The 27,948-nt window shown below is 38.9% G+C and overlaps 1 protein-coding gene across 3 annotated transcripts in view; it reads right to left on the bottom strand.

Annotated features, from left to right (window-relative positions):
• Positions 1-27,948, bottom strand: part of atrnl1a (attractin-like 1a) — a 244,340-nt gene that overhangs the window by 90,936 nt on the left and 125,456 nt on the right. For all 3 annotated transcript variants that reach the window (XM_051076681.1, XM_051076679.1, XM_051076680.1), the window contains 2 exons: positions 13,365-13,426; positions 3,802-3,880 (listed from right to left, as the gene is read on the bottom strand). In XM_051076681.1, the coding sequence (XP_050932638.1) occupies positions 3,802-3,880; positions 13,365-13,426 (141 nt within the window). The remainder of the gene's footprint in view (positions 1-3,801; positions 3,881-13,364; positions 13,427-27,948) is intronic.

Here is a 27,948-nt window from a genome sequence, read left to right on the forward strand (position 1 = left end):
TATATTAGATAAATCTTGCTGTATTGACCATCACTCCCCCAAGCCCTGAGGCGCCTGACAACACCAGTTAATCTCCATAATAAGCAGGCCGGCACTAAATACATCAGCACAAGAAGATGATATAAAACACAGCATTCAGCTCCATTGATTAGCATTGTTAATTTTTCGCTGCTGGTGCAGGGTAGGTGAAACTGTGGCCTGCTGAAGAGGAGCGTGTCTGCATATTTTCTGTCATAAATGAGACAGTGGTAAGTAGAGGTCTGAGTGAAGTAAAAGCTTCAGTTCTCTTCTGACGGAAAATACAATGAGACAATTTTAGGTTTAGGGAGGCCATTGATTTGCTTGTCCCTTTCAACAAAGCTGCATCAGTAAACAATGAAAATAGGTGAATTTGTCAGTCACTTAAAACAGCCTGATCTGCCGCTTCTGGTTAGTTAAGGTTAATTCTAAGCAAATAAAGTACTTGGTGAGCATTAGAAAAATGTTATCTTCGTGGTTAGAACCATTGGTGCCCATTGGTAGGAAACTGGATGATCCATCCATTCAGCCACCTCCCCAAGACACATGATCAATGTTGCATTTCGTGGGGCAGAGAGTATAGTGCAGAAGGAAAGTGTTGCTTTCGTTTGGTTTATGTCATCAGTACGCCATTAACAGCAGAAAAGCACCATTACTATCTGCCTGTTGAGAAGTCTGGCAGCCTAATCTGCTACAGTTCACCAAGCTATAATTTCATTATGGCAAAATTTCAGTGTGATTTCAAGGTGTTAATCAGTTCTGAAAATTCTTTCCTACTCTCCTTCATATTACTACACATCTATATATTTTCTCTTCATGCAACAAACATGAGCATAACTTGATATTAAATCCCCCAAAGTTCATTAATTCGCTCCTGAGCAAAGGTCATGTGATTTAGGTCATGTGATTTATTAAATAAACATTCATTAAAAACACACGATGACATAGGCTCTTCTTAAAAGCAAAAATCTGACATTTTGAGCATTTGTTTGCTCTTTGCCTGCAACAGGCAGTGTTCCTGTTGTAATGAAAGGGCTTCTCTACTGACACTTGGCTCATTAACATAGTTTGCATAGTGGCCCACTAGCTTACAGCAGTTGCTTTCAGTGATGACATTTTTAAAGTAGCTAAAGGACAAATCCAGAAAGAGTTTCCTGTGATGTAACAACTGACTGGTGAAGAAAATTAACCAAGTACATTTCTGAAATGTCATAGTCTCCCTCTAAGGTTGGCTGAATACCATTACTCAGTAAAATCTATCTAGTGTTTTCTTTTTCAGTCACTGCTTGAGCTACCCTATAGTGAAAGATCACACTCTGAGGGCATTTCATTTGCTTCCTTCATGACAGACTAGATGAATTAATTATGTGGTGAAAAACTAACTGATTTTGTTTCAAATACAACGTTAACTGTAGATGGAAGAGAGTGAAGCTGAATCACCAGAGTTCCTACAGGGGTGATTTCCCCCTCAAAGGCATAGGTCTCGTTTTATTAGATTCTCTGTTACCTAAACAGAGAGACAGTGAAAAGAAAACAGCTCTCGGGAAGAAAGAGAGGGAGAGACTGACATAAGGAAAGAGAGAGAGCTGGAGAAATGGAAGGAAGTCTGGGTAAATAAACCGACAGTGCAGTAAATGCAGTATTGCGGTTCTGCTGTGATATGAGACCGGCACTCATAAATAATGTAGCTGAGTGTCGGTCGGCCTGCCAGCAGCCGGCATGCTGCTCCTCACTCTGGGGAAACAAGGCTAAACAAAGATGGTGCTATAGTCGGGGGTCACACATCTCATTACAGGTATCAATCTCTATGCTGGAAACACATGCAGCCCCACATCATGCACACCTGTGCATATATAACAAAGAACTGATGCTGAGATACAAAAGAGAGGACACAAATATGAGAATCTGTTTTGTCTGTATGATGTTTAACCCAGGCTCAATAGTTCAGTTTTAATTTTTGCATTTCCACACACTATAAAATATTGATGACAGGTGCTGAAACACTACAACTCCTTTTGTTTAAACCTGCACTGACTGATTTTCTGGCCACATCAGGGAAGAAACAACAAACACACCAATGATATAATGTCACAATGTCACATATTTAAAGTGAGTATCTGTAAAAATACTAAACAATATTGAATTATATCCTTGATCGTGTATTTCCTACACAGACCAGATAGTGACAACAAGTCAATGACAGAAACAGTGACATAAACTTCTCTCACTGAGCACAGAAAAGTGAACCACTCCAAGTAGATTACAAATCCTTCTGACTCAACTCTTTTTTTTAAAAATAGCATAAAAGTAACATGTCACAACACCAACATTTAAATGCTGAAAGTTAATTTGCACATGAAAGCAGCATAGTTTTCTGCATAATGGCAGAACAGCAGCAGCAGCAGCAAAGAGAGAGGGGTGGTGGTAGTGGGGTTTTACCAGAAACCAACAAGTGTATTTAAACACAATGGCTCCCTGTGGAACGTGTGTGGATTACACCAATAACAACAGACTATTATCATTGCTGCTCATAACCAACACTGATTCCTCCCCGATGACTCAAACACAAAACACGGGGAAAAAAGTGCATAAAAACATTAAACAAGCAAGAAAGAGACCATGGGTTATTACTGAAAAGAGAATAGGTCTAAAAACAAGTCAAACAGTCGAACTGGTGAAATGATTTGGGGTGTAAATTGTGTTTTCATGTGTTTGTGAGTGTGTGTGTGGGAGGGTCAGGAGTAAATATGAAATGATGTGGCATCTGTTGAGGCTTTAAGTGATATATCACTCCATTCCACTTCGTTTAGCATCACTTCGTCTGAGTTAATTGGTTCATGAGGAGCACTAATTAAGGGGAATGGCCGTGTTTATCATCGCGGCGACGCTCATTACGCGAAAAGATCTTTTTTTCTTTCAGGACTGGTGACATTAACCCACCCTTCACAACTGTGGGTGGGGGGAATGCGTCAGTGTATATTTACTTTAGTCCTCAATGTGACAGCTGCATCTAACATCTTATGTGTAGTGAAGTGAAACACACACACAGTTTAACACTGCTCCACAGGCACTGTATGCAAATGTATGCATATATACACACTGTAAAACTGATACTCATGAAAATACATATTATACATACACATGCAGAAACAAACAAACACTCTCTCTCTCTCACACACACACACACACACACACTGGTGCATCCATCTTTGTGGGAACTGTCCCCTCATTGATGATAGATAGCCCCTTCCCCTAAGATGAAATGAGATAAACTTTATTGTCCACCTAAGTGGAAATTTGTCTTTGGCTTCTCTGCCACCACAATGAAAAATTACAGAATTATATACTCCATATATAATACACATATCCTTAAGAAATATTCAGCATATACAACATACAATATACAATAGTGCAACGAGTAGCTAGCAGCAATATCAAAAAGCAGGCCTTATATAAGAACAGTCAGTCTGTGTTCAAGGCCTGTATGGCATGAGGAATAAAGGACTACTTGTATATGTCTGGGCTGGCTCTCGGGGTCCTGAATCAAATGGCCAGAAGGGAGCAGCTCAAACTAACCTCAGCTATCACAACTGTACGTCTACCCCTAACTTTAGCCTAAACCTAATTCTAACTATAAGCCTAAAACCAACCCCAACCGCACAGCCATTTGAGCTTGTGGGGAACAGCATTCTGGTCTCCACAAAGCTGTCAGACCCCACAAACCAATACTCATGCACCCATACACACACACACAACTATACACAAGATGATGAAGTGTCTTACCTCTCTTCGTCTTGAGGCCCAGCAGGTCTGTTTGATTTTCCAAACCACAGCAGCGACCAGTAACAGAGACAGGAAACAGCTGGAAAGAGGATTCGTCAGTCAATCAATCAATCAATAATCAATGACTCCTCAGAGGTGAAAAAAATCTTTATGATTCAGTTCATCTGGGATCAGTGTGACTCAAAGATCATTTTTCTCAGATTTTATTCTAGCCCATGACACCAGTCCCTCAAGTTCCTGACTCTCGATCCCAGTATATTCTTAACCTTTTTATACTCATCGTATATGATTAGATAAGTCCTCTTATGAGCCTTGGTATGCAGTGAAACATGTTTGCCACAGCAAACTATGAAAAGATGGAAGTTTGGAAGCGATTTAAGGATTCTGAACAATCTGCTAGAAATCAACAGTGAACTGGACGGTCAGAAATGATGTCATTTACTTCTAGAAATCACATTGACACTTTGAAAATTTGTTTTTGGGACACCATAATTCAGTATTTCAGTAGTTCAGTACAGTATTTTTATTTTTTAATGAAGTAATGCTATGGGTTTATACCACACACAAGTAAGGAGGTCATCAGGGTGCACGGTGAGTGTAAGAATCACAGGACTTTGCCACCAGAAACACCTTAGAAAACACTTTGTGTGTCGTGCTTCAAGTCATTTTCATTTCTGCAATATTTAACCAACCAAGTGCTTTTATTGCCTTTTAAACATTAAGACAAAAGCATTAATCATGCTGTATTTGCAGTGAGGGCATAGTGGTGTCCTCTGTAGAAGACAAGGAAATTTCACAGAGCCAAGATATCTTGACAATTTAAAACTAATTAGGCAACATTACTTTTCCTACTGCACTCTGGTCAAGGTGCAGCAAGCATGAGACCAACTTCAACCAGAGTAAGAAAGTTGTGCTGACACCTGTTCCTGTTTGGTGTTGACTCGTGGGAGGTACTTAATTCTGAATACAGCAAGTAATGTTCAAAGGTGGTGTAAGGATAGAGCTGTTTGAATTTTAGCAGGGAGAGAAACCATCAAAAGCATATTTTTGACTTTTGTATATTCATTACTTTTTTCTGTTAAAAAAAAAAAAAAAAATAGTCCATAGTCCTTCAGTGCTCTACAAATTATTGAGGAACAGCTCAAAAAGGTTTGGATCCATTGCTTCAGAGTTGATTTGGGTGGAAAAAGCCACAGTCCAACAATAAGCAATTACAACAAACACTGGAGCTGTTGACAAGAAATTAACTGAACAAGAAAAAAAAATCAAAGGGAAATACAGGAAAGAAAATATGAGTGTTCATAACATGTTTATATGCTAATAGTGTCCTTTGTAGTTGTCCTTTTGAAAATGTGTTTCTGTGTATCTCACAACTATTATGCAATTATGTGGCAATTTCCTCACATTATATAACTGTGCTCAGGGTCCAGTATCTGCAGATGGTATGAAACTAATTCAAATAACAGGTATTTCAAGAATGTATGACTCCTTTGTAGTTGTCCTCATAGAACATTGTCAAGTACAAAGAGACACTGTAAAACCAATACAATCACTGTACCATAATACAATCATAGGGCAGCATTTTCACACTAATTTACTGCCCCCCAGCCCCAGTTTCCGGAGAGCAAAGATGACAAAGGAGAGAGAAATTCATGGGAAGTTTGTGGTGACATACAAAACCGTGGTGACTGTGGACAACTGGGGATTTTAGGACAGAAAAGGGCAGCAAGAGGTCAATGAGCGACATGATGCTCTCTAACAAAGAACAAGGTCTCGTGTTACACACAGATACAGATACATACACACACACACACACACACACACACACACACACACACTCAGCCTTAAAGCCCAATGTCTGGAGGGCAAAGTTAGCTGGCCAAACACAAAGCTCCCCTCTCAACCAGAACTTCTGACAAGAGCTCAAAACAAGCGCACCCGAAGACATAACAACAGGAAGTCCCACAGAAACTGCTGAGGACAGCAACCCCGAAACAATCCTCCTCTTTATCTACGTGTGTGTGTGTGTGTCTGTGTGTCAGTATGTGTGATGTGTGATGTGTCCTCCTGTGTCTCTATGTGGGGATGACAGCATTGTAAAGGGTATTAGCGCTGTAATGAGCGTGACATTTTCAGATTCAGTGTGGTCAAGAGGCTGCAGTCATGGCCTCTGCAGTCTGTGGCTGACCTCTCAGCTGCATTCAGACACATCACAACCAGGAAATCCCCTCTGGTGATGAGGACAAGACGCTCATTGCTGCTGCTGGATGAAATCCTTCCAGTTTCAACACTCCACTTCATGACCTTTTTGTCTTCAAGTATTATTATGAACAACAAACTCATACAGAGGTCAAGAGAAGAGTGTATTCTTCAGTCAGCCTAAGTTGCTGATTTGGTGTGTATTACTACTATCAAAGGATTTGGTCAGTCAAAATAGATTAAACTGAAAACTAGTCACACATCATGATGCAATGAACTGTATTTGATAGATAAAAAATAAACATGGTTTCCAACACCCAGTTCGTTACATTGGTGTCAGAATTCTATGATTCCAAGCCCAACTGGTATACAGTATTGCTCTTTTCTAATATAGTAACCCTGATTTAGATACACTGGAACACTGATGTTATTATCTAGACAGCATATATGCCATATATGCAGAACATTCAGTACAGTAAAATTCAGCTGTAACAGCTTCATTAGGTTAAATGTTTGTGTATTGTATCTTTACTTTTGTGTATATAGTCACAGTTGTTATTCTTAATATGTTCATTTTAAGCAAAGTTTACCATAAAGGTCTTTACTGTTATCTTATAGTTGATGTTGCTGCCATCTTTGATTGTTCGATTTGTCAAATGGAATGATAACTGGACTGTATTTATATAGCTGACAACCACTCAAGGTGCTTTACACCACCACATTCGCCCTATTAACACACACATTTATGCAGTGCTTCTCTATCACACACATCAGGGGCAATTTGGGGCTCAGTATCATGCCCAAGGATACTTTGACATGAGGACTGGAGTAATCAGGGATCACACCACTGACCTTAGTGTACGATTAGTGTATGATCTGCTCCTCTACCTCCTGTGTCACAGCCACCCACTCAACACATAGACTGTATATAAAGATCTTTATATACAGTCTACGGTTCAACAGTATAATATCCTGTCTCAGTATTATAGGAAAACAACACATCATACACAATACAAATATCAGTATATCTTTGTATGGTCACTATATTTTTTATTGTTCTTATATATATCGAAATATCAGTCTCAAATATCCAGTGATTCTATCTCCTTCTTGTGCCAACATCTTATTGCGTTTTCATGGGCTCATCAACAGAGACACCAGATATGCCAAGACCTCCACAATGCTGAAAATTCACCAGTGCCATTAAAGGACAGACAAATACACCCAGTAACTCCCCTGCAATGATTTTCCATCCTGCAAATCTACCTTCTAAAAACCCTCCACTGGCTGGGATTCAAATCCAATCAGGCCCAAGATTCCCCATTCAGTCTGTATTACCTCTGCTTGCCATTAATGGGCCACAGGGCTGAAGCTTAGCCATCTAACCAATGGAGCAGGAGTGGCTAATTGTCGCTATTACCAAGGCATTAGGGATGAGGAAGGAAGGGGGAGGAGGGAGAGGGAGAGAAGGGGAGGCTGGGAGTGTCCTATGGGTTTGTTAACACTCCGCTGAGCCTCTTGATAGGTTTAGGTTTAAGACCGTTCAGCCACAGGTAATAGCAATCAAACTGATTAAACAACCAGGGAATGTGGGTAAGAACAAGTCTGGGTCCAGGTGAGAGTGTGTACATGATTGTGGGATTATGTTTGAAGTTGTGTTCCTGCTCTTTTAAGTGGTGTGGTTTGATTTAATCAAAGAAAAAAAAATCCACAAGCTCAGTACATATAACTCTCTCACACACACAAACACTGCATACACACACACGGGCACGCATGAGAGCACAATGAAACATCTGAACCCCAGTGGGCAGAGAGAAAAATCAATAAGCTATTCGTTGAACATGAGCCACAGATAGTACACAATCGGAAACAGCTTTCCATCTGCACAACTGGCAAATCAGCTCTCAGTGTAGAGACAAGACAAACTAAGGCCTCCAGTACTGAGAGAGAAGCTGCAGTCTCTCTGCCTCTTTCTCTCTTCTTACCCCTGATGATCTGTTTATCTGTCCAGCTTTTCTGTCTATTTTCACCTGCATGTCATTTCAGCACATGAGAAGCATGTGAATTAAGCAAGGGGAAGTTTGTCTATGAACCAGATGGCTACTTTACATATTTGAAGATGCTAATAAACTCTTGGCTATCCTGTAGTCCTGCGCCCTAAAAATGAACTATTCAGATTTTCAGTCGGTGAGGATCAGAATCGATTCTGTTCTGTCAGTCAAAGCATCTAGGTTAACATCACAGCAAGGCAACAAAATTTTACAAACCTAATCTTGTCTTAAAATTGCATACTGTTCAACCTAGGCCTGCAGCAAGAAAAAGTTGAACCTCACTCAACTTGTGCCAGGCGATGCAATGCCATCCAAAAAGGCCAATAAAACCCATGCAGGTGTGTATTTTATATGATATTGCTACTGTTTACTGGGACACAGTCACTACGGAGGATAAAAAAAACATCTGAAGTCAATCTAAGTCACTGTGATAGAGTTGTTAAATCCTGTCTCATATTATTAAAAAGTGTTGTGCAGTGTTTTGGTGTCTGACAAGCCTTGGATCCTCATTACCTCATTACCTCTCAAATGAAACGTTCAAGACAGACACTTGCTATTTTTGTAACACATGGTTGTTTTTGGTTTGAGGAAGATATTGTGGAGAGTGACTAAAAATCTTACTGTTACTTCAGGTGTTTTGTAGGATGGGGGGGGGGTGGACAGACTGCTCTGTGATGTTTATAATAATCAGACTGTAAATACATAAATAAATAATATATTTGTCATCAGTAAAAAACAAAAAAAAAAAAAAAAAAAAATATGTAAAAAAATGAAACAGTATTACTGTTAAAATATAAATAAATAAGATGCTTATTTAATCATTGAATGAACAGTTACATTTCTTCAAAGTGAGTTTTTGTTTTGAATTTTTCTAATTTGCTTAATGATTTATTTATAATTTACTTACTTTGTATTTCTGTGATTTTGCTGGTCTTGGTAACATAGAGCCACAGAGTGCCAGAGAAGATCAGTTTTTCTCTGGCACTCTGTGGCTCTGTTGCCGTACAGTATACTGTAATTCTCCCACTTCCTACTTCCACTTCTGTCTAATCTGATGCACATGTCTCTTGAGGAGGAATCCTTCCTCTCACTTTTGTTTGTGTTAAAACATTTCTGTTATTCATTTTTGCTTTTCTTGAGATTTCTCCAATTTCTTTCCATTTTACGTTGGTTTTTTTTGTTTGTTTGTTTGGTGGGGGGGGGGCTATACAAGTTGTCTAAAGATAGAGGAAGCACATGCTGCGAAACATGCTGGAACAAACAGGTGATATAAATAAACTGTAGTAGAAATGAATTGAGCTGAGCTGAAGAATCTGAGTCACATAAAGCCATCACTCTGTATAAACACTAAACAGCTAAAAAAGTCCAAACACACAGTGGTGATTTAATGGTAAGCTGCTTAAATGCGCATGAGAAACATATGCTGCTCTTGAAGAAAAAAGTGTGTGTAGAGCTGTGGAAGCTATATCTAACTTGCGAGCTACAGCCTGCACATCACTCCCGCTCCTCTATGCACTCTAAGTGCCCATGGGTTTGCTTTTTTATGTTTAAATAAATAAAATAACTCCAAAATCTGAAATATATTTGAACAAACAGACTAAAACCTCCACAGAGAATCCTCGTGGACGTGAATGTTGATAGGGATGGTCATTTTGAAATGAAGTAGACGTGCTCGGGGAGTCTCATGAGCCACTTAGTGCTGAGTAGCTTCTCCACTGTTTTGGGAAAGAGACGGGGGGGGGGGGACTGATTGCTAATCAGGCGAGCGAGAGCTGGGAGTAATTGGACAAAGCTGAACTGCAGTGTCACCAATTAGCATTTGAGACTGTGGAGAGCGGAGACATAAATGCTGTTTAATTATGGCCATTTTCCCTTTTTCTTCCCTTCATTTAGAGATGAGAAAGAATACATGAGGAGGATGGATGGAGGGAGGGAGAGACAAGGAGGTGGGGGCGAAGAGAGTTTTACACTTTTCAGAATCTTTGTGGAGCAAGACTTCACAGCTAATCAGGGAGACATGGGAAGTGGGATCTTTAAGGAGCTGGGCCTAAATTCCTAAAAATTAACAAAATGCATTTAATATAGACCAAGATTGTCCTTTGGGCTATTACAGCAATCTATTTATGCGTATAATTATTCCATTGTACAATGAAACACTAAAATAATGACAGCAGCAATGAAATCATGCCAATACATCAGGTTTTTCATTTCTTTAATGTTTTTGGGATTCTGCAGCATTTTAGACTTGTACTTTTCCCCCTCTGCACTTATATTTGTGCTGCCAGCTTCCAAATTACATCATTAAGGCAACAATGGAAATGATTTAATAATACACTCATCTACATAAATTTCCAGAATAGAAATCTGAAAATTGGATGACACCAGGTTCAAAACTACTGTTTTATTAGGCTGAGATATCAAAGTTTTTTTTGTTTTTTTTTTGGGGGATATCTCATTTTATCACTCCATAAATCAGAAAATACTGTTAACAAATATATAAGTTTGGTGTACGTGCTACTGAAATGGATATTTCTGGCTCAGAGTATGAATAAAAACTGGTTTTGAGAAAATGGCCTTTAAAGATACGTATTACAATTGAAATCTACAGAGGCAAATAAACAAAGTGAGGAGGAATAAACACCTAAATGTGTATTTTGGATCGTTTCTTTCCACTAGTCTGAAAGACGACAGGTTATAAAGACAAAATCTTGAGAAAAATCAACACTTTCTTTTCAAGTCGGTGACTTTTTCAGTCTTAAAGCCAGACCACAATCTTTCGTCAGCCTTAACCACAGGGTTTGACTTGCTGGAATATACAGTAACTGTAAAAATATTACACTTTAGCTGACATGAGTGGATGCTGTAAGAAAACAAATGATGTCTGCTGACAATGAACATTTTGCCAGGATTCTTAGATTAGTATGAGGCTTCAGTTTTTGCAGCAAAGGGTTTAAAGATATACATTCAAGGTAAATGCTTAGTTGTTATGTTAGCGAAATTCATAATCTGGACGCGGTTTTATTCATGTATTTGTTTGATGATAGACAGCTACATCAACTGATAATACAAATAGAACTCCAATCTCTCCTTTCAATCCCCCTACTTGTTTCTACGTTAGCTGCATATCTTTCCTCTTCTTTCCCTACCCAATGCCAGACTGCATCTCATCACTGTGCCTTCTGCCTAGAAGCTAACACACATATACACAACACAACACACACACACACACACGCACAGGGTGTCATGACTCAGGCTCTTTGGCACTCTCGTTCCTGACCACATCAGCACAGTGGAGCCAGAAGAGACACACATATCCACACATATCCACACACACACACACACCTCCACTATGTAGACAGACACACATGCACATAAGCTTGCATCTCTGATATGCACTGACACACACACAGACACAGAGAAAAAGACAGAGTAAGAAAATGAAGGCTTCATACAATAATACAGTCCTGAGTTACTTCTCCATTGTAGTTTGGCCTTTTGGTGAAGTAAATTGTTCGACCACTATATTTATGTATGAGAGCTGTCATTATTTGGAACTTCACATTAGCAGTTGTGCTGTAATAGATGAGGATTTTACATTCTTTAATAAGAACCAAGCTTTAAGATGACTGTTTTTACTTTTGATACTTAAGTACAGTTTTCTTCTTTGCATATCCAGCAGACTCAGAGCAGCCTTATCCCACTGGAGTCGTGCTTGCGTCCACCTGATAAATAAAAGTCCATCTGGCGCTTTAGCCACTTATAAATGCTCCATGTTCTTCACCAGCTAGTTGCTATCTGTGTCTGACTGCTGTTGGATGATGGACTGGTAGTGTACAGTGAATTTATCAGAGCTAATTTGTTGAAAACAGCTGCCTGTTGCTGCTGGGAATGGGGTTTAAACAGTAAGGCGAGACTGAACCAAAGCTAAAAAGCTTAGTGGAGCTGCAGAGTTGGTGATAATTCTGTGTGGGTTTGTCATCACTCATTAGCCATTTTTCTTTTAATTGAGTCTTTTTCTTTTGTGTTAATGCTACTATTGTATAAGCAAATATATATATATATATATATATATATAAAGGTGCACATTACATTACGTAACCATAGCAGTAAATAAACAAACAACACATAGGAAAAACAGCCCTTTAGTTGTAGCATGTAACCTTTTCTCACTGCTGCAGTGCAGAAGAGAGCAACTCATAAGCAGAGAAGTGACTAACACACACATACACACGCACACACACACACACACACACAGGGGCAGAAACATAACACTGAATTCTCCCAGCAGAACTTGATGCTGTCCCCTACTGATGACATCATCTCTCTATGCTGGCCTAAAGGTCGCTGATGTCCGGAAGCCGGCCCTGGGCACAAAAACGGCTCACTTCCTCACATGGCAGCACAGTGACACACACACACACACACACACACACAGAATGAACACACCAATAAGGAGGACACATACATACATATACAGGAAATAATGTGCACATACACGCTCACAAGGATGAACACACACACACGGACAAACACACACTTGTCCGGTGTCGTAGCTGAGTGGCAGAACCTTGCCTGAAGACAGCAGACTTCATTCCAGACTTCTTCCCCAAAACACTCTCTCATTAGATCCACTGTCTGTCTGCATGACTGTGAGCTGTAACACAAATGTCTCTCACCCAATCCAAAAAAAGGACTGTTTTGTCTGGCTGTTTGGTTTTTAATGGATTTAATGTGGGTGGAAATCTTGGTGAAGACAGGGAGTAATTTTTTTAGGATTTAAATAATTCTGTTTTACTGAAACTGATATCATTAAACAGTGCCCTGCTTCAGACACACAAACACGGAGACAACTACACACACAACAGAATGCGGTCCTGAACAAGCACAGATTTTTGCTTTTGGCCATCAAGCAGCTCCAGTTCAGTAACATATTCCAACAAAAATCCTTACTTCAGTTTTGACTTGCTGGCCTCCCAGGTGCTAAAATGAGATATTCTTTCCTTTTTTCATAAGCTGAGCATTCTAGGTCTTTCTCAGCAACCAAACTCACACCTAGGAGTTGCCATACACTTCTACTTATTGCTGCAGATGCTGACAATTGCCAGAGCCGTTGGGGTGGGGGTGGGGGTGGGGTGGGGGTAAGAACCTTGCCCGAGGCTGCTGCCACCTCAGTGAGTTCAGCTTATGGCCCAGTTGCGTAAAGAGCCTCTGGGAACTGAAGCACTGAACAGCAAAGGCCCTGTGAGGAGCAGCTGGATGCTCTGCAGAGAATACATTACATACAGTAAATAAGACAGTCAGGGGAAAACTTACCTAAAGAAGGTGACAAAGAACTGCACCAGGTCCATGATGCTGTTGTGCTGAGAGAATGCAATCTGATGATAAAGAAAGAGACAAAAAAGAAAGACAGAAAACACACAGTTAATACAAACTTAGGGGAAAAAAGAAATTAAAGTGAGTTCTGAATGTTGTCTGATCCCATTAAAGATGGGATGTGAAAAATACCCATCACAGTTTCCCGGAGCCAAACACGAGCAGCAAATTCAAAATCTTTGGCATTTTTGCTTATCTTTTGTGAATGTGTGCAGATGTGATTGTGTGCCAGTCTATTCTGTCTTTCTTTAACTACATTATTATTAAAGTAAAGAACCAAAATCAAATCTTAAAATGTCGTTATTGTCAAAAAACTACACCGGACAGTGCACAATCAAACAAAATTTCATTGCATCTGGTTCCCTTTTAACAACAATGACTAAGAGAAAAAATGTAATATCAAAAATAAAAATGTAAAATAAATGACTTTACAGAGCAGCATTTGTATTGATTGCACACACAACTATATTATTGCACATTAGGTTGTCAAGTTTTTCCAAGTCTGGTGTGTCGTATCACAATGTCATGAAATTACACTCACAGTTCAATACAAGCTAAAGACCTATTTTCTGGTATATTTTATGCCTGACAATTGTAACCATCTGCTACCACACAACAGTGAAACCCACAGGGCTGTTCTGGTAAAAGACTATTCAAATACATTGGACCAGGCGTAGCTGCTGAATAGTTCTTAAAACAATTATTTCTGATTGAGGAGGATCAGCTGTGTTCTAGATTTGCAGAATAGATGCTGTTTTGCACAAAGCAACTGAAGCATTCTGACTATACATTCTACAAAATTCAACATGCCCTTATGTAACCTTGTTTTCCCCCCAACCTGTGTTACAGAGCACCATGTGAAACTGATGCAATAACTGTGGATGAACATCTTTCTTACCCAAGGGCAGTGTTCAGACCTCTTACATGAGGCCAACTATTTTATTTCTGCCAAATACATTCTCACATGTTCTCCATCTCCTTCTCTGACACACAAACACTAAGCATACAATGCGGACCACCACCATATGGTTTGTAGGTTATTATGAGATTAGCCTGTGAGAAAAGGCTTCTGGCCTTTTGTGCTCTCCAGTATTCTGCAGCACTTTGTTCAATTGAACTCTGACAAAGCTGCTGGATGCTACAGCACCACTAAATCCACTGACTGCACCATCCATCATCACATTCACTGTGCTGGGATGCTGGTGCAGTGTGTGGCCCTGCGCTGTCCAGAGCCCGGGTCTAAAACACGCCGAGTCAGATATCCTGTGGGATTATTTTAAAGTGTCTTAGACTGTAACTCGTGGAACCGACTATTTTACCTTAAAGTGTTTTAGTTAGCTGCAAGGAGCAGGTTCAGCCAAAAGACTCAGAGACTTAAGTGCTCCAGTGAACGCCTCAGGAGGTCCCTCTTTCCTGATCTATCCAGATATACAATTCCTCCCTTCACTGCTGAAGTTGAATAATCCTGGCAATTTCCACAATCTATTGCCACTATTGTTATGTTTAAATTACTGTAAATCACTCACTTCTGCACATCTCTATCCATGCTCTGCTTTTAAACCACTGTAAATTTACTGTTGACCCACATTACTTTTTCCATTTAGTTCAAATTAGTTCATTTACTGTTAAATCAATGTTAATCTTCTTTACATATTTTCATTTTTCTCCATATGCTCTACCTGACACTGTGTATTTATGATTATGATTTTAAACTGATTTTACTTGCTTTTTACATATTTACTTCCCCATTTGATGAGTAAAGTTTTTCTGATTGTTTTTTTTTTTTCTAATTTTTAATCTGAATGAGGCTTCCCTGGTGAAATAAATTTTAATAAAAATATTGCGCTTAAATAGGAAATGGAGGCAGAAATCCCAGACTGGTATCTCTCAACCTGGACAAATTAACCGTAAACTATTTGCATGCTTAATACCACAAGGGCTAAGTAGCAAAATATGTCTTACAGTGTGCACCGATAAAAGTCTTGGTTTATTTTCCTATGTGTGTTCATCACAATACACATTATATTGTATTAAAGTGTTAAATATATTTCCACTTGCATACACACCTACACAGATGTTCATTCTCACTGTGAAAAATATTCCTCACCTCTCACCTTATCTCATTCCTCAAAATATAACTCCACAATCTGTCTTCATCAGTAGTGTGTTTGTTTATTGTGTGTGTGTGTGTGTGTGTGTGTGTGTGTGTGTGTGTGTGTGTGTTTGTGTGCCTGTTTTTGTTTCAAAGTGTGTGAGATGCACCCTGCTGCTTCAGAGCAAAGTTTTGGCTTTCAGCTATGAAAACTCATGAAAAGCCATTGTAGTCCATGTTTAAACACCCTCATGTTAAGAGGATTATTTATTACAGACATAATTGATTTTCCATTCACTTCTCTGCCCTGTAGGAACAACACAGTTTCTGTTGAAAAGGCTCACACCTTCCTGATGTCTTGTTTCTAGACAGTTGGAGGAAGATGTTCACACTGAGATAGATGCACACAGCAGAGCAAGGTACTTTGAGGACACAGCTAAACCTGGCTGTATAATGTAATGGGCAGGGGCTCAAGGCCACAACCAAAAGTGAACTTTTTATTAGAGAAACCACCAGAAAAATATAGAGGCGGGAAGATGCAACAAGGGCAAAACTCTCACCACCACTGGCTGGCGAGAGTTACTGTCACTGCTTTAACAACTCCTGCTGGTTGGTTGCAGGTTAAGTAAATTGTCTTCTGAGATGAAAACCCAAGTGCAACATACATTGACCTTGTCACGCCAACAGATGCACGGTACAAACAAGAGGAAGTTGTCAGGGTAAAGTGGCCAGATTGTGCTCATGTGGGAAACAAACGTGTTAATTGCTGGTTTTCTTGGAGTTCTGATGTACGTCAACACTGTCAACACTAACGCAACAATGGCTTATTCAGACGAGCTGACAAGCGCTAACCCAAGATTACATAGTTGGTGTGCTGGCTCAAGCTAGTGTGCAGTTGTTTTTGCAAGAGTCATACACTGCTAAATGTAGGTGTGTCGCCCTAAAGGTAATGAGAAAATAATTAGTCAAATAACTAAAATAAAACTGCACAAGGCAGAAGCAGCAAAACCCCAATCAGTGAACTGTATGGGGACTGTTTGTTAATTAAATTGTAATAATCTGGTTGCCTCATTCATCCTTTAACAGTGACGAAATGTAACAGTAAGTAACTGTGATTTAGGATGTCTAGTCCTCAGCACTATCATAATAAAATTGGTTACCTGTCAGTATCTTCCCAGATCAAACTACAAATCACACATGAACAGAAAAAACTTATGACCTGCCACCTCTAGGATTAAGATTTGGCAGCATCTCAACACTAAGATGATTGTAAAAGCTTACGAAGTGTAGACAACTGAAAGCACTCAGTTAGGGAAACTTTCCCTACAAGAAATCAGTATTCACTATTGGTACAAGATGTCACCAAATCATGGTCTCCTAGGCCAAAGTCATATGCTCTGTTGACCAAACTATTTAGCTCAATGACATTTTGCAATTATATAACAATCTCTCATTACTTTCACTTTGGAGACTTAAAGAGGACAGTAATTATATGCATAACCACAAGAGGTAGCAGAAACATAGATGGCCATCATATGTCAGTGGTTAACTTATTGTCTGTTTGAGAATTAAGTCTGTCAAATAACACAACTTATAATAAATAAGAAATACATTAAAAAATTCTCAGAATGGAAACAATTCCGCTTAGAGTTTCTATCTACAGCGTTAACATTGGCTTCAGCTTCCAGATTACTGTGGCTGAGGACATCAGTTGTAACACTCTGTTTGCTCAGCTGTCAAAGCCAAGTTTTCTCTTTGGTGCAAGTACAAAAATCAGGACCTAATAAGTTCTTAATAAGGCTGCAATTTAACTTCAGACGTCTTCCAACGTTTTTCAGCCAGCTGTTTCATAAGAAATCAACCCTGTCAGGCAGCCCCTGCACTCTTTTATTCATTCTCATTTTATGTTAAGAGGTGAGTAGTCTTATATTTCATTAATTGGCTTTAAAAAGGCTTCAAAGTCTTGCACTTTTTCCACAAACTTTAAGACAATTTGAGGTGTGAATGTGTGGTCCAGTTGTGGCCACTGATGTGCAAATTAGCATGTGACATCATCTGATCCTCATGACAGGTGGACGGCCAAAGATCCCCTGAGCAGCACTGCAGCTATCAAGGGCCATAAAATATAAAAGCACTGTTCACAAGCATCACAATACATTTGACAGCAATATATTTCAAGCATGTCCAACATGGGGATACCTTTAAATGGCCCTAATAGCTGGAAAGGCTGTCTTTGTCTTGGGTGAATCCTCTGAGACTAGTTGGGAGGGGAAGAGAGAAAGAAATGGGGCAGAATAGGCTTAAGAGGGTTACCGGCAGTTGTGCAGCAGGTAAAATGGCCTGACAGTGGAAAACCTGCAGAAAAGCTGATTTTGGTCCAGAGGGACGAGGCATTAATACAGGCATCAGGGAGAAAAGAGCCTGGCTTTGCATTCAGGCGTCCAATGCAGCAATTTACATCATTATCCCCTGACACTATAAACAGTTACTGTACACACACACACACACGCTAACATCAAAAAAGAAAACACACATATACGTAACTGCAACTTTAAATAAATATGTTCAAAACACACAACACATACAACTATTCAAAACAGGTAAGACATAAATCAAACACAATCTAGAAAAGTGGACAAATCACAAACATTATACTTAATATAGTGAATTTAAATATACACAAACAAACATTCCTCCCCATTTTTCTCTCCCACACACACTTGTACACACACCATCCAGTCCCAGACCAACTCCAGCCAACAGCCTATCATTTCAATTTACAACAACTGCAGTCGTTAAACACAACTATAATCAATAAGCTGTTTAGACCACACCCCTGTTTTCTTCCTGACCCACGCCACTGCAGAGCCACAAACGCACAAGTCTAACATTACAAACACACACACGATGCAAGCTTAACACAAACACACTGTAAAAAGAATGTACAAATTACAATAGTCTTTCAAAATATGCTCCACTTGTGTAATGTTCAACTCTTACTGAATCTGTGTCAGAATCACAACAGTAATACTTGATTAAAAGAAGAATTCTGTGGTCATTTCTGAAGCTAACATTTTGTTTTTGTTTTAAAAGCATTGCAGGATATAACTGTTGCATTTATAGCAGTAGGAGAAGTCTGCAGTTTCACAGGCAAAGACAGATGCACAATGTCACCGTTTTGGCAGCCACTTCTTTACACAAGACTTGTAGATGTAAGGCAATGAGTTTGATAATTTACCTGAGTTATAGCAGTGATGTGAACATCCAATCTTAGTGGTACAGGAAAAAAAAAAAAAAATCTATAAAATCGCAGCACAATGAGTACCCGCATGCTTAAATCACAACTCCCTTTAGGTTTTAGTGACATTTCAACCAACTACAGGATTTCTGCGAGTAAATAATTGTAAATTATTAAACAATTACATAAATCATAAACTCAGATATTATTTTAAATTGGATAGTGTTAACGCTGGCTCCTACAGTCTGTTTACAGGGCATCTGTTAATCAGTTACTCAATTCAGTTTCACATACAGGACTCCCCGTTAGCCACTGTAACATATGATGAGAAAAAATGAGTCATTGGGTCTCCTGATATCTTTATTGATGTCCCAGAATGTCAAGATGAGGACCTCAAAAAGTCTTCACAAATAGGAAGCGCTTGTTAAACTATGGTCATGCCTAATACAGTTTTATGTTTCAAAGCTTTTTGGAAACCTCTCTTAACCTTAAGAAGGTTCGTAAGCTTTTACAATCATTTTAGTCTTGAGATGCTTTTGGGAAACAGGTCCCAGATCAATATACTGCAGAATGTGTCAGCTTTATATACACCCTGAGCTCAGTGGATATGACTGAAATGTATATTCACTTCCAAGATTTAAATTATTGTAATGCTAGACATATTCAAGTTGCTAATGTAATAAACCAAGTGTTAAATGGAGATTGGAGCTTCTGCAACACAATGTTATGAGTGTAACTGCTGACACAGAGTTGGTTCAGATACAAAAGGCAGCTAAAGGAAATAGTGTAGATTCAGAAAAATGACTACAGATGGGAATTCTCTGACACACAGACAAATGAAACACTGAAACAATCCATGTGTTATGGCACAAACACAAAAACAACAGCAGTATTCCTTTTCTATGGATTGTAATTGTTTGGAGATCAGGGGTCAACTGACTGTTCATGGGGATTTTTTTTTTTTTTTCTTGAAGCTAGAACTCCAATTATGCCTGGAAAGAGTGTGATAATCAGAGAAAGGGACTGAGGGGGGAAGACAGAGGTAAAAGATGAAAGGAAAAGGAATGATGTAAAGAGGACTCCAAGGACATCAGTTCCACAGTCCAGTCATTACTGAGGGCCTATGGTGGCCCTCTGGGGACCAGCTCAGGAGCTGTGACAGCAGTGGGGCGCCTTTTATTTCCCTAACCCTCAACCAAGGACTGCTTGTTAAAACCTAGAATGAAAGAAAGTGTTTGGCTAATCAATAAGTAAAGAGGAAAAATAGGGAGGGGAAGAGAGGGAAATGCAGTGAAAAAAATGGAGAGCGAGCAGGTGAAGCATAACTCAAGTGAAAAAAGGATGGGGACACATGATGAATGGCAGACTCGGGGGTTTAGGCATGAAAATAACTCTGGTTCAGGAAAAGATCTTGGTTTGGGTTAAAATAAGTACTTCAGTAACGTTAGAGAACCTTTGTCATCACAGCTATAGTAATAAAAGTGGTTAAGGTAATGATCATGGTTACAAAAAAAACTTTGACTTCCAGTTTGAAACCAGAAACAAACTGGTCTCCCATGTAAAAGTGCAATGTTTCATTGTTCCATCTATCCATGCCGACCTTTTCCCTATGCGGGCAGTGTTGGTTCTATAAAAATGTCACAATCACTATGGCCACGAGAGGGCTTTGTCATCTAAATGTAAACAAGTCATTTTGGAGTATTTGCTGAAAAGACTGATGGCGTCTCACACTACTGCTAGATGCTGCTTAACAGTAAAACATAACAAGCTGCTCACACAATTGCCCTATGGGATTATCATAAATGAAAGGGCAGTAAGGAGGATTATTGCCACTATTAATTTCAAAATAAATAATATGGTAGGAAAAAAAAATGCAACTTAGCTGCCTCAAAATCCACTGTTCATTTTCAGAGCTTTTATAATTGGTTAAAAGAAATTTCAACAAATGTCACCTTCTGATCATATGGTGCTGAATTTATTACAGTGCAAAACCTTCAAATCAGTTCCACTGAAGTTATAAATAATATAAATATAAATGTATATAAATTAGTAATTTGAGAGCATTATGTTCAATATATGTATTTAATTCTGCCAATTAGTGTTGTAGTTGTTAAGGATAGAAATCAATCTTGAGACAATAAAATGGTGTAAAATTAAGCAATTTTTCAACCTAGTACAGTTGGAAATGGAAGCAAAATGAGATTTAAAAGAATGCAAACACAAAGCTAACAGCTGAAAACTGAGGAAAAAGTTAAATGATACAAAGTAAGTAGTATACTAAGTCTACAAATGGATATGTTAAATTCTTCCAAGCTTCACATACAGATGTTTTACAGCATCTAAGAAAGAAATGAAATTTGTTCTGATTATTTTCATAATTCTTTTTGACTTTGGGTAAGTTTTGTGTTTTCCCTGTTTACAGGTTCACAGCAGTCCAGTTATACAGTACTCTAGTGGAACTTAATGGAGTCTCCATTTGGGATCTTTTACTAATCAGTAATAATGTTTAGAGCACACATATTTCCATAAGCATGTTAACAAATATATTTGTGCATTTTCCAGGGAATGAAATGTGCTTACAGCACACTCTTCCTTAGTATTTGCATATTCATGTGGACCTAATGACCAAAGTGAGGCAGTTGCCAAGTGCCGCCTCCACCTACATGGTATGCAAATTAGTCCAGCTCTGCCATATGTGTGCACTTGTTAGGAGAGCTCACAGATGTAGCTCCTTTTAACAGGTGCTTAAGACCCACTTCTGCATCAATCTGCAGTGAAAACACCAGTAATGAACTGCAGTCAAAACACAACATGATGATATGATCCCAGAACAGTTGGGATGACTTCTCTACTTGTCACTTGTTAGTCTGATTTTCATTTGTTGCACTGTTTGATTTCCTGTTGTCATATATAACTGTACCACTCACTAATCAGTGGCCATTAGGAAATAGGTAAAATCTGATCAAACAGTCAAGTGACAGTGTTAAAACTGTATATAAACTGTAATACTGTAAATAACAAAATGTCTTGTGTAAAAGCTCTTCGAAAATCTCTCTATAAATTAGTTATATCATGTTATATCATGCTTTTTTAAGCTTTACATTACTGGTCAATCAATTGCTATGATGAGATTTTAAAAGATATTTGACTCCAGAATGGTGCTTTTTATCAGTTTTTGGAGACCTGAAATTCAATCTCTGTGCCTGGTCAGCCCAGACAGAGGCAAAGAAAAGGCAAAAAAATTCATTTACTAGCTAACTGGTGAAATGTTAGTGCTAGCCAGCCACAAATGCCCACCTCAGTTAGTTATTTGAAAGATGAATTTGCACTATCAACTCTTGTTTTATGACTGACTGTAGATCATGCCACATCTCTTCTCTGGAGCAGTTTCTACTTCTTATATTTGTGGAGCAGAGAAGGGTTACATAAAACTCTCCACTCCTTCAAAGGTCAGCACTGACAACAAGAAATTGGTCAGTAGAGCAAATTTACGTGTTAAAGTTGAACTCTAAAGCTCACAGATTTGCTTTGTCTCTGCATACAGATCCATTTCTTTCCATTCTTTTTGTCCCAAATTTCGCTGTAATAAATGCTTGTGTGACCAGGCCCTGACACAAACCCTGTATTTATCTCCACATCACCAGCCTCATTTGTCTTCATGTTGCTGATGACTGCTGCTGACTTCCTGTCCCGGTAAATGGGTAGCACTCAGTCTCTCTTCTACTCTTTCACCCTATGGAACGTGATAGTACCTCAATGAGATACATCAGATAGACTCTGCTCCAGCTGTGTGCGTGTGTATGTGCTGGTTAGACAGTTAACCATTTCAACTTTTTTTTAATCCAATATAGCACACTTTGTCACTGACATGATCAGAGAGGGGTGTTTATGTGTGTGAGTGTGTGCACATCAGATATCTGATTAGGAGAGGCATCTATTTAATGATGGCGGATGTAGAGGATAAATAAGTGACTGAGCGCTGAACGGCAAATCAAATCAACCAACCAATCATGCTGGCCCTGAGTTCCTCTGCAACAAAATGTCTGCTCCCCTCTGACAGAGGCTTTTAATCAGATGGCCTATAGGCTGTGATGCATGGAGGGACGTAGAGAGAAAGGCAGAAGGTGCAGGCAGATGGAAATGGACACAAGAAATACTGCATTTTAATTGGCAAAAATAACAAATGAGGAGCTATAATTCAAAAGAGCAGAAACTATTTTTTTTAAACAATGTGTTTTTTGTTTCCTCCTGTCGATTTTAATTAAGTGTCTCCAAAACATAAAGAGTGCAAACAAAGGGCTGCTCAGTGTCGTCAATTTCCAAGTTATTATGTTCCTTTCTTGTTGAGATAACATTTTCTGCTAAATTACAAACAGAGATGTTCAAATTAGAAACAGTTACGGTCTTGAGTTATACAACTTCTGGCTAAATTCACAGTTAGTTTCTTCAAAACAAAGATGAAGAGAGAAACTGGGTCATGTTCCCATAATGTTTGTGGGCTCAATCAATAAAACATGATTTCTTGATTAGAAACGAATCCAGGCCAGTCCTAGTATGTGGGAAAATGGTGTCAAAAGGAACAAATTACAGTTCATGATCTATTTGCCTGTGACATATCTTGTATCTGTACATATTTTGATATTCTATTTACTGTACAGATTTACATATGGGAAGCTCATATGGGAAATTTAATAATCAATATATACATGTACTCTTGGATAAAATAGTAGTAAAGCCCTGAATGAAAGTCTAAATTCTACACCACATACAACTTTGCCTGGGCTAATGCTGTAACTCACCCCTACATACGTTTAAACCAGATCACTCTGGTCGAAATCGTGTCATGATGGCGAGTGCAGGAGAGTGAGGACAAGGTGCAAGGTCAGCGTGACAGAACCAATCAAAATCTGTTCCAGTAGAACGACTGATCCTAACACCTCCCTCTGCCTCACAACCAGCCCTGGAGTCTGAGCTGATGTCAGGACGCCGCTGCTGGGGAAACACTCACAGGTCACATTAGTGGGGGGGGTGTGTGCATATACAATATGCGTGGCTGTTCATGGATTTCTACCTTTCTAAGGACTGAATTAAGTTTTTATCCAGCTAAGTGAGGACAATACTGCATGTCAAGACATTGTGTTAAACTTGGAACAAAAGCTAGGTTTAGGATTAGGCTTCTGTTTGGCTAACAATATTCATTGTTATCTGTTAGTTTTGTGTCAGAAATCAATACCATATGACATTTAAAACATGTCTAGATTGAATAGATGAATAGAGTCACAGTGACCACTGGTCTGAAAATAATCTCATCAAATTGTCAAAACTAAATTACCAAAAAGATTGTCTGTGCCATCCAAAACAACCCATATGACTATTCCAACAGGTGTGTTTTTTTCCTATCTTGAAACAGTAAAGTCACTGTTTTGTGGCTGTTTGATAGAGAACTGTAAAACAGCATTTAAAGTGATTAAATAAATGAAACCAAAGCTGCTGTTTTTCCCCCTAACATAAAAAGTGATAGTAATTGTACCTTAGCAATTCAACATTGTGCATCATAAAATACAGGCTGGCTGCCAGAAAAACATCCTTAAGGCAGAGCAAAAAGAGGTACATTAAATGCTTGTCTGTTTAGTTGGACATTTTAATATCTTAAAACATCAGCTGGTTTATACAGAATATTTACCTCAGCAAACATAAATACACAGTAATTATGCCTGTTGTACTCTTGAAGTAAACATTGCATCACACAGTATAATGCAGAAAGTCTGCAGAGAGCAAATGAGAGAAGATTACATGTGGTATCAGTGAGGCTGTGACCTGAGTCTGTCAGAGTGAGCAACAGTTTTCCGTCCAGCAAAGGCCTGGACTGGGTCTGGGCAGCCCAAAGGTCCCTACAAATTACAGGAGGACCTGACAGGCCATGTGACCCAAGTGTGTGTATAAGTGTGTGTGTTTGTGTTTCACTGCCACAAACAATACAATCAAATCTGGTGTTAACACAGGCTGCCAGACTTTCACACATACACAACTAAAGGGTCAGATTAGTAAGATTCTGTGAGTAAGTGAGATTTACTTTCACTATCATCTCTGATATTCACAATACTACAAGATTTGATTTTCCAACAACATCAGGTTAATTTGTTATCATAACAACTGCTGATATGAGCTGCTATGAACAAGTATGAATTCCAGGAATGAGGAAAAATATTAGGATTTCTCCAGCAAATTTCACAGAACTCTAACCATTCTTTTTTTATTGATCAGGGAAAACATTTGACCTGATGGTGGTACTCAGTGAAAGGTCAGGGAGCCACCAAACTCACTGGAGTCATCCTCCTGGGAATAACAAACCATTCCACACTTCCTAAAAATATGGCCATTTGAACATCGAGATCTGCTACTCTGAGGTGTCTCCTCCTCTCTTTTTGTCCCTCAGCATTTTTGTACATGTGTGCTTGTGTGTATGTGTCTGCTACTTTGTGTTTACCTGTATGTGTGTGTTCATAGATTTATTAGATCAAACATATCAGGCTGGGTCATTACTAATTCTCAGGACAATTTCTCATCCTCGCCCTGTACTGGCGTCGGAAATCACCAAGGTCACAGGACCGGACACCAAGTGCCTCTCATGTTACACACTGGCACGTCTGACATGGCGGCGAGATAGGCCTCATTCTGGTAATTATCATATCACCTTTCAACCAGCTGATACATGGAGCTCTGATAATGTAGCATTAATGGGAAATGCATATGAGGGGAGCGATCGATGGACAAATGACCCATAACGAGACAACTCGGCAGTAAACGCTAATATTTATATACACTAAACGACTGTGATAATACAAGGCGATTGAGAAACAGTTATTAAATTACATTTCCACTTATCATCATCATCATATGGTGAGCTTTCATACATTATAAAATGTAGAAATAAATGCCTCACCATATGCGTTGTTTTATGTTTGATTGAAATATATAATGCACAGATGTTTTTTTTCTAGCTTTGTTGTTTTGTTTTTCAAGACTTTCTCCTGCCTGGTGTATACTGGAGGCAAACACCCACACAATATGCCCTCTACTCTACCTCACAGTGAGCACAGCTCAGGCCAGTGGTCATACTGTTGCACTGGGTGACATATTCCTTCATTACAGTGAATAAGAAATGTAATTTATTTGTCTCATCAATGCAACTATGGAAACGCATCTCCAAGTAGGTTTTGGTGACATCTCCCCAAAATGGAGCTATACTGTCAAGAGTTTGAAAATGGAATTGTGTCGAGACAGACAACACTGGCTATATTTAGTGTGGCAAAAGAACATGTCACCTACCGCAACAGGCTATCAGTGGGCCAAATTTAACATTGATTTAAAATTTTTGAATAATCACTCCTTTCATGGTGGGGGTTTTTGATACAAGGCATTTCAACCTTACGTCTCTTCACCAGTCTTGAAATATGTGATAAATATGTACATGTGAGCCCTATCCTCTAAATATCACTTATAAGTGAGGGATCATTTCAGATTATTTTAATTGCCTATTTTTCCTTTAGCTTCTACCTGAATGCTTTTGTAACTGACAAGCTACTGAAGGCCTTCCTATTTATCATCCTTCTGTCCATATCTGCATTATCAGTCCATCCATCCTCCCCTTTATGTCTTTATCCTTCTCCAGACCTGCTGTCCTTCTCTCTCTATCTGTCAATTAGGAAGCCTCCATTTTCTGAAACACTGGACATTTAGACTGTACCATAGTCCTAACATCAGTTAACCAGCCAGCCTGTCTTCACTCTCCCCTAATTTCTCCATTATGTCACTTCTTGACTCCATCCGTCAGCACACACCCCACACCCTGCATGACAGTCATCTTAAAATATCACCGCTAAAAGTCTACTTCAATTTAATGGATCATAAGGCTGGAGCGTGAATATTTAGAATGTGTGGCTGCTGCCTGGAGATTTAATCCAGTGCTGCATAATTGATAGAGAGACACTGGAAAACTCACAGATCATTAAATGTGATAGCAGATTTGCCAAACACTTTTCAGAATAGTTTATGCTCAACGTCCTGTCACAGCTATATGTTTTGCAGAAAGACAGCTCCTGAAAACGGGTTGATGATGATAATGATGGTGGTGGTGCAAACCATACTTTGTACTTTGGCTTGATCCTCCAAATACCTTAACTGACTAATTCAGGCAGGTAATTCAATATGGTGGCTATAGACTCCTTACAAAAAAGTTTTTATTGATTTCTACAACATTTCAGACCTGTATTAAACACTAGAATCTTTTTAAACCTTCCAACTTACAATTAAAGGCATAAACTGTACAGCTTGTTGACTAGTGGTTTAACAGTGCACTATGGCACAGTGCATCATGATTCAAAGATATGTCAATGACTCCCAGAACACATAGAGTGCAAAAGCTTGCTGTTAACCCTGACAGGCAGAGGTGTAGTGGGTGGGGGACGCGGGGGAATGCTGTCCGCCCACTTCTTTCAGCATGATTTAAAAAAAGATAATAATAATAATAATAATAATAGTAATAATAAGCAGCAGAAGAAAAAAAAACAGCAATTTTACTGTTAAACTGGTGTTATTAGCAATTGAAAAACAAGTATAACACACAAATATCTCTTTGTAATAGCCTACATATAAAAATACATATAAAAAATAAAACATTTACGTTAGTATGATTGTCATCATCCTGACATACTCCTGCCTATTCATGAATAAAACAAGAGAAGAAAAGTGATACTAGGCTACGCAGCTCGTTCTCGTTTATGAAGCCCACGTTAAAATGACAAGTCGCCTGAAAAATATTCTGAGTTGTGCTTTCGTAAAGTTGTCAATTACAACGATGTTGGAACAACATCAGTTTCTTCTGAGGAGACAGCCAGCACCAGCAACGTTCACACACATTATAAATGTTGTTGGTGGTGCCGATTTTTGTAACTGATGAGCTATAGTTTCCCATTCCAAACGTTTAAGCCTTTTGTGTGTGTGTGTGTGCGTGTGGTATGCTTTTTGATGACGTCATAAAATCAGCACCCCCCCCCACACACACACACACATACACTCAAAAAATCCCCACTACACCACTACTGACAGGGTTAATCAGAATTTTGGACCATTATCATTACAATATTTATAAAAACATAAAACAATTTGTTGTTTTACACTATATTAGCAAGAAG

The sequence above is a fragment of the Lates calcarifer genome, linkage group LG16_LG22 (assembly GCF_001640805.2).
Source record: "Lates calcarifer isolate ASB-BC8 linkage group LG16_LG22, TLL_Latcal_v3, whole genome shotgun sequence".
Lineage (NCBI taxonomy): Eukaryota > Metazoa > Chordata > Actinopteri > Centropomidae > Lates > Lates calcarifer.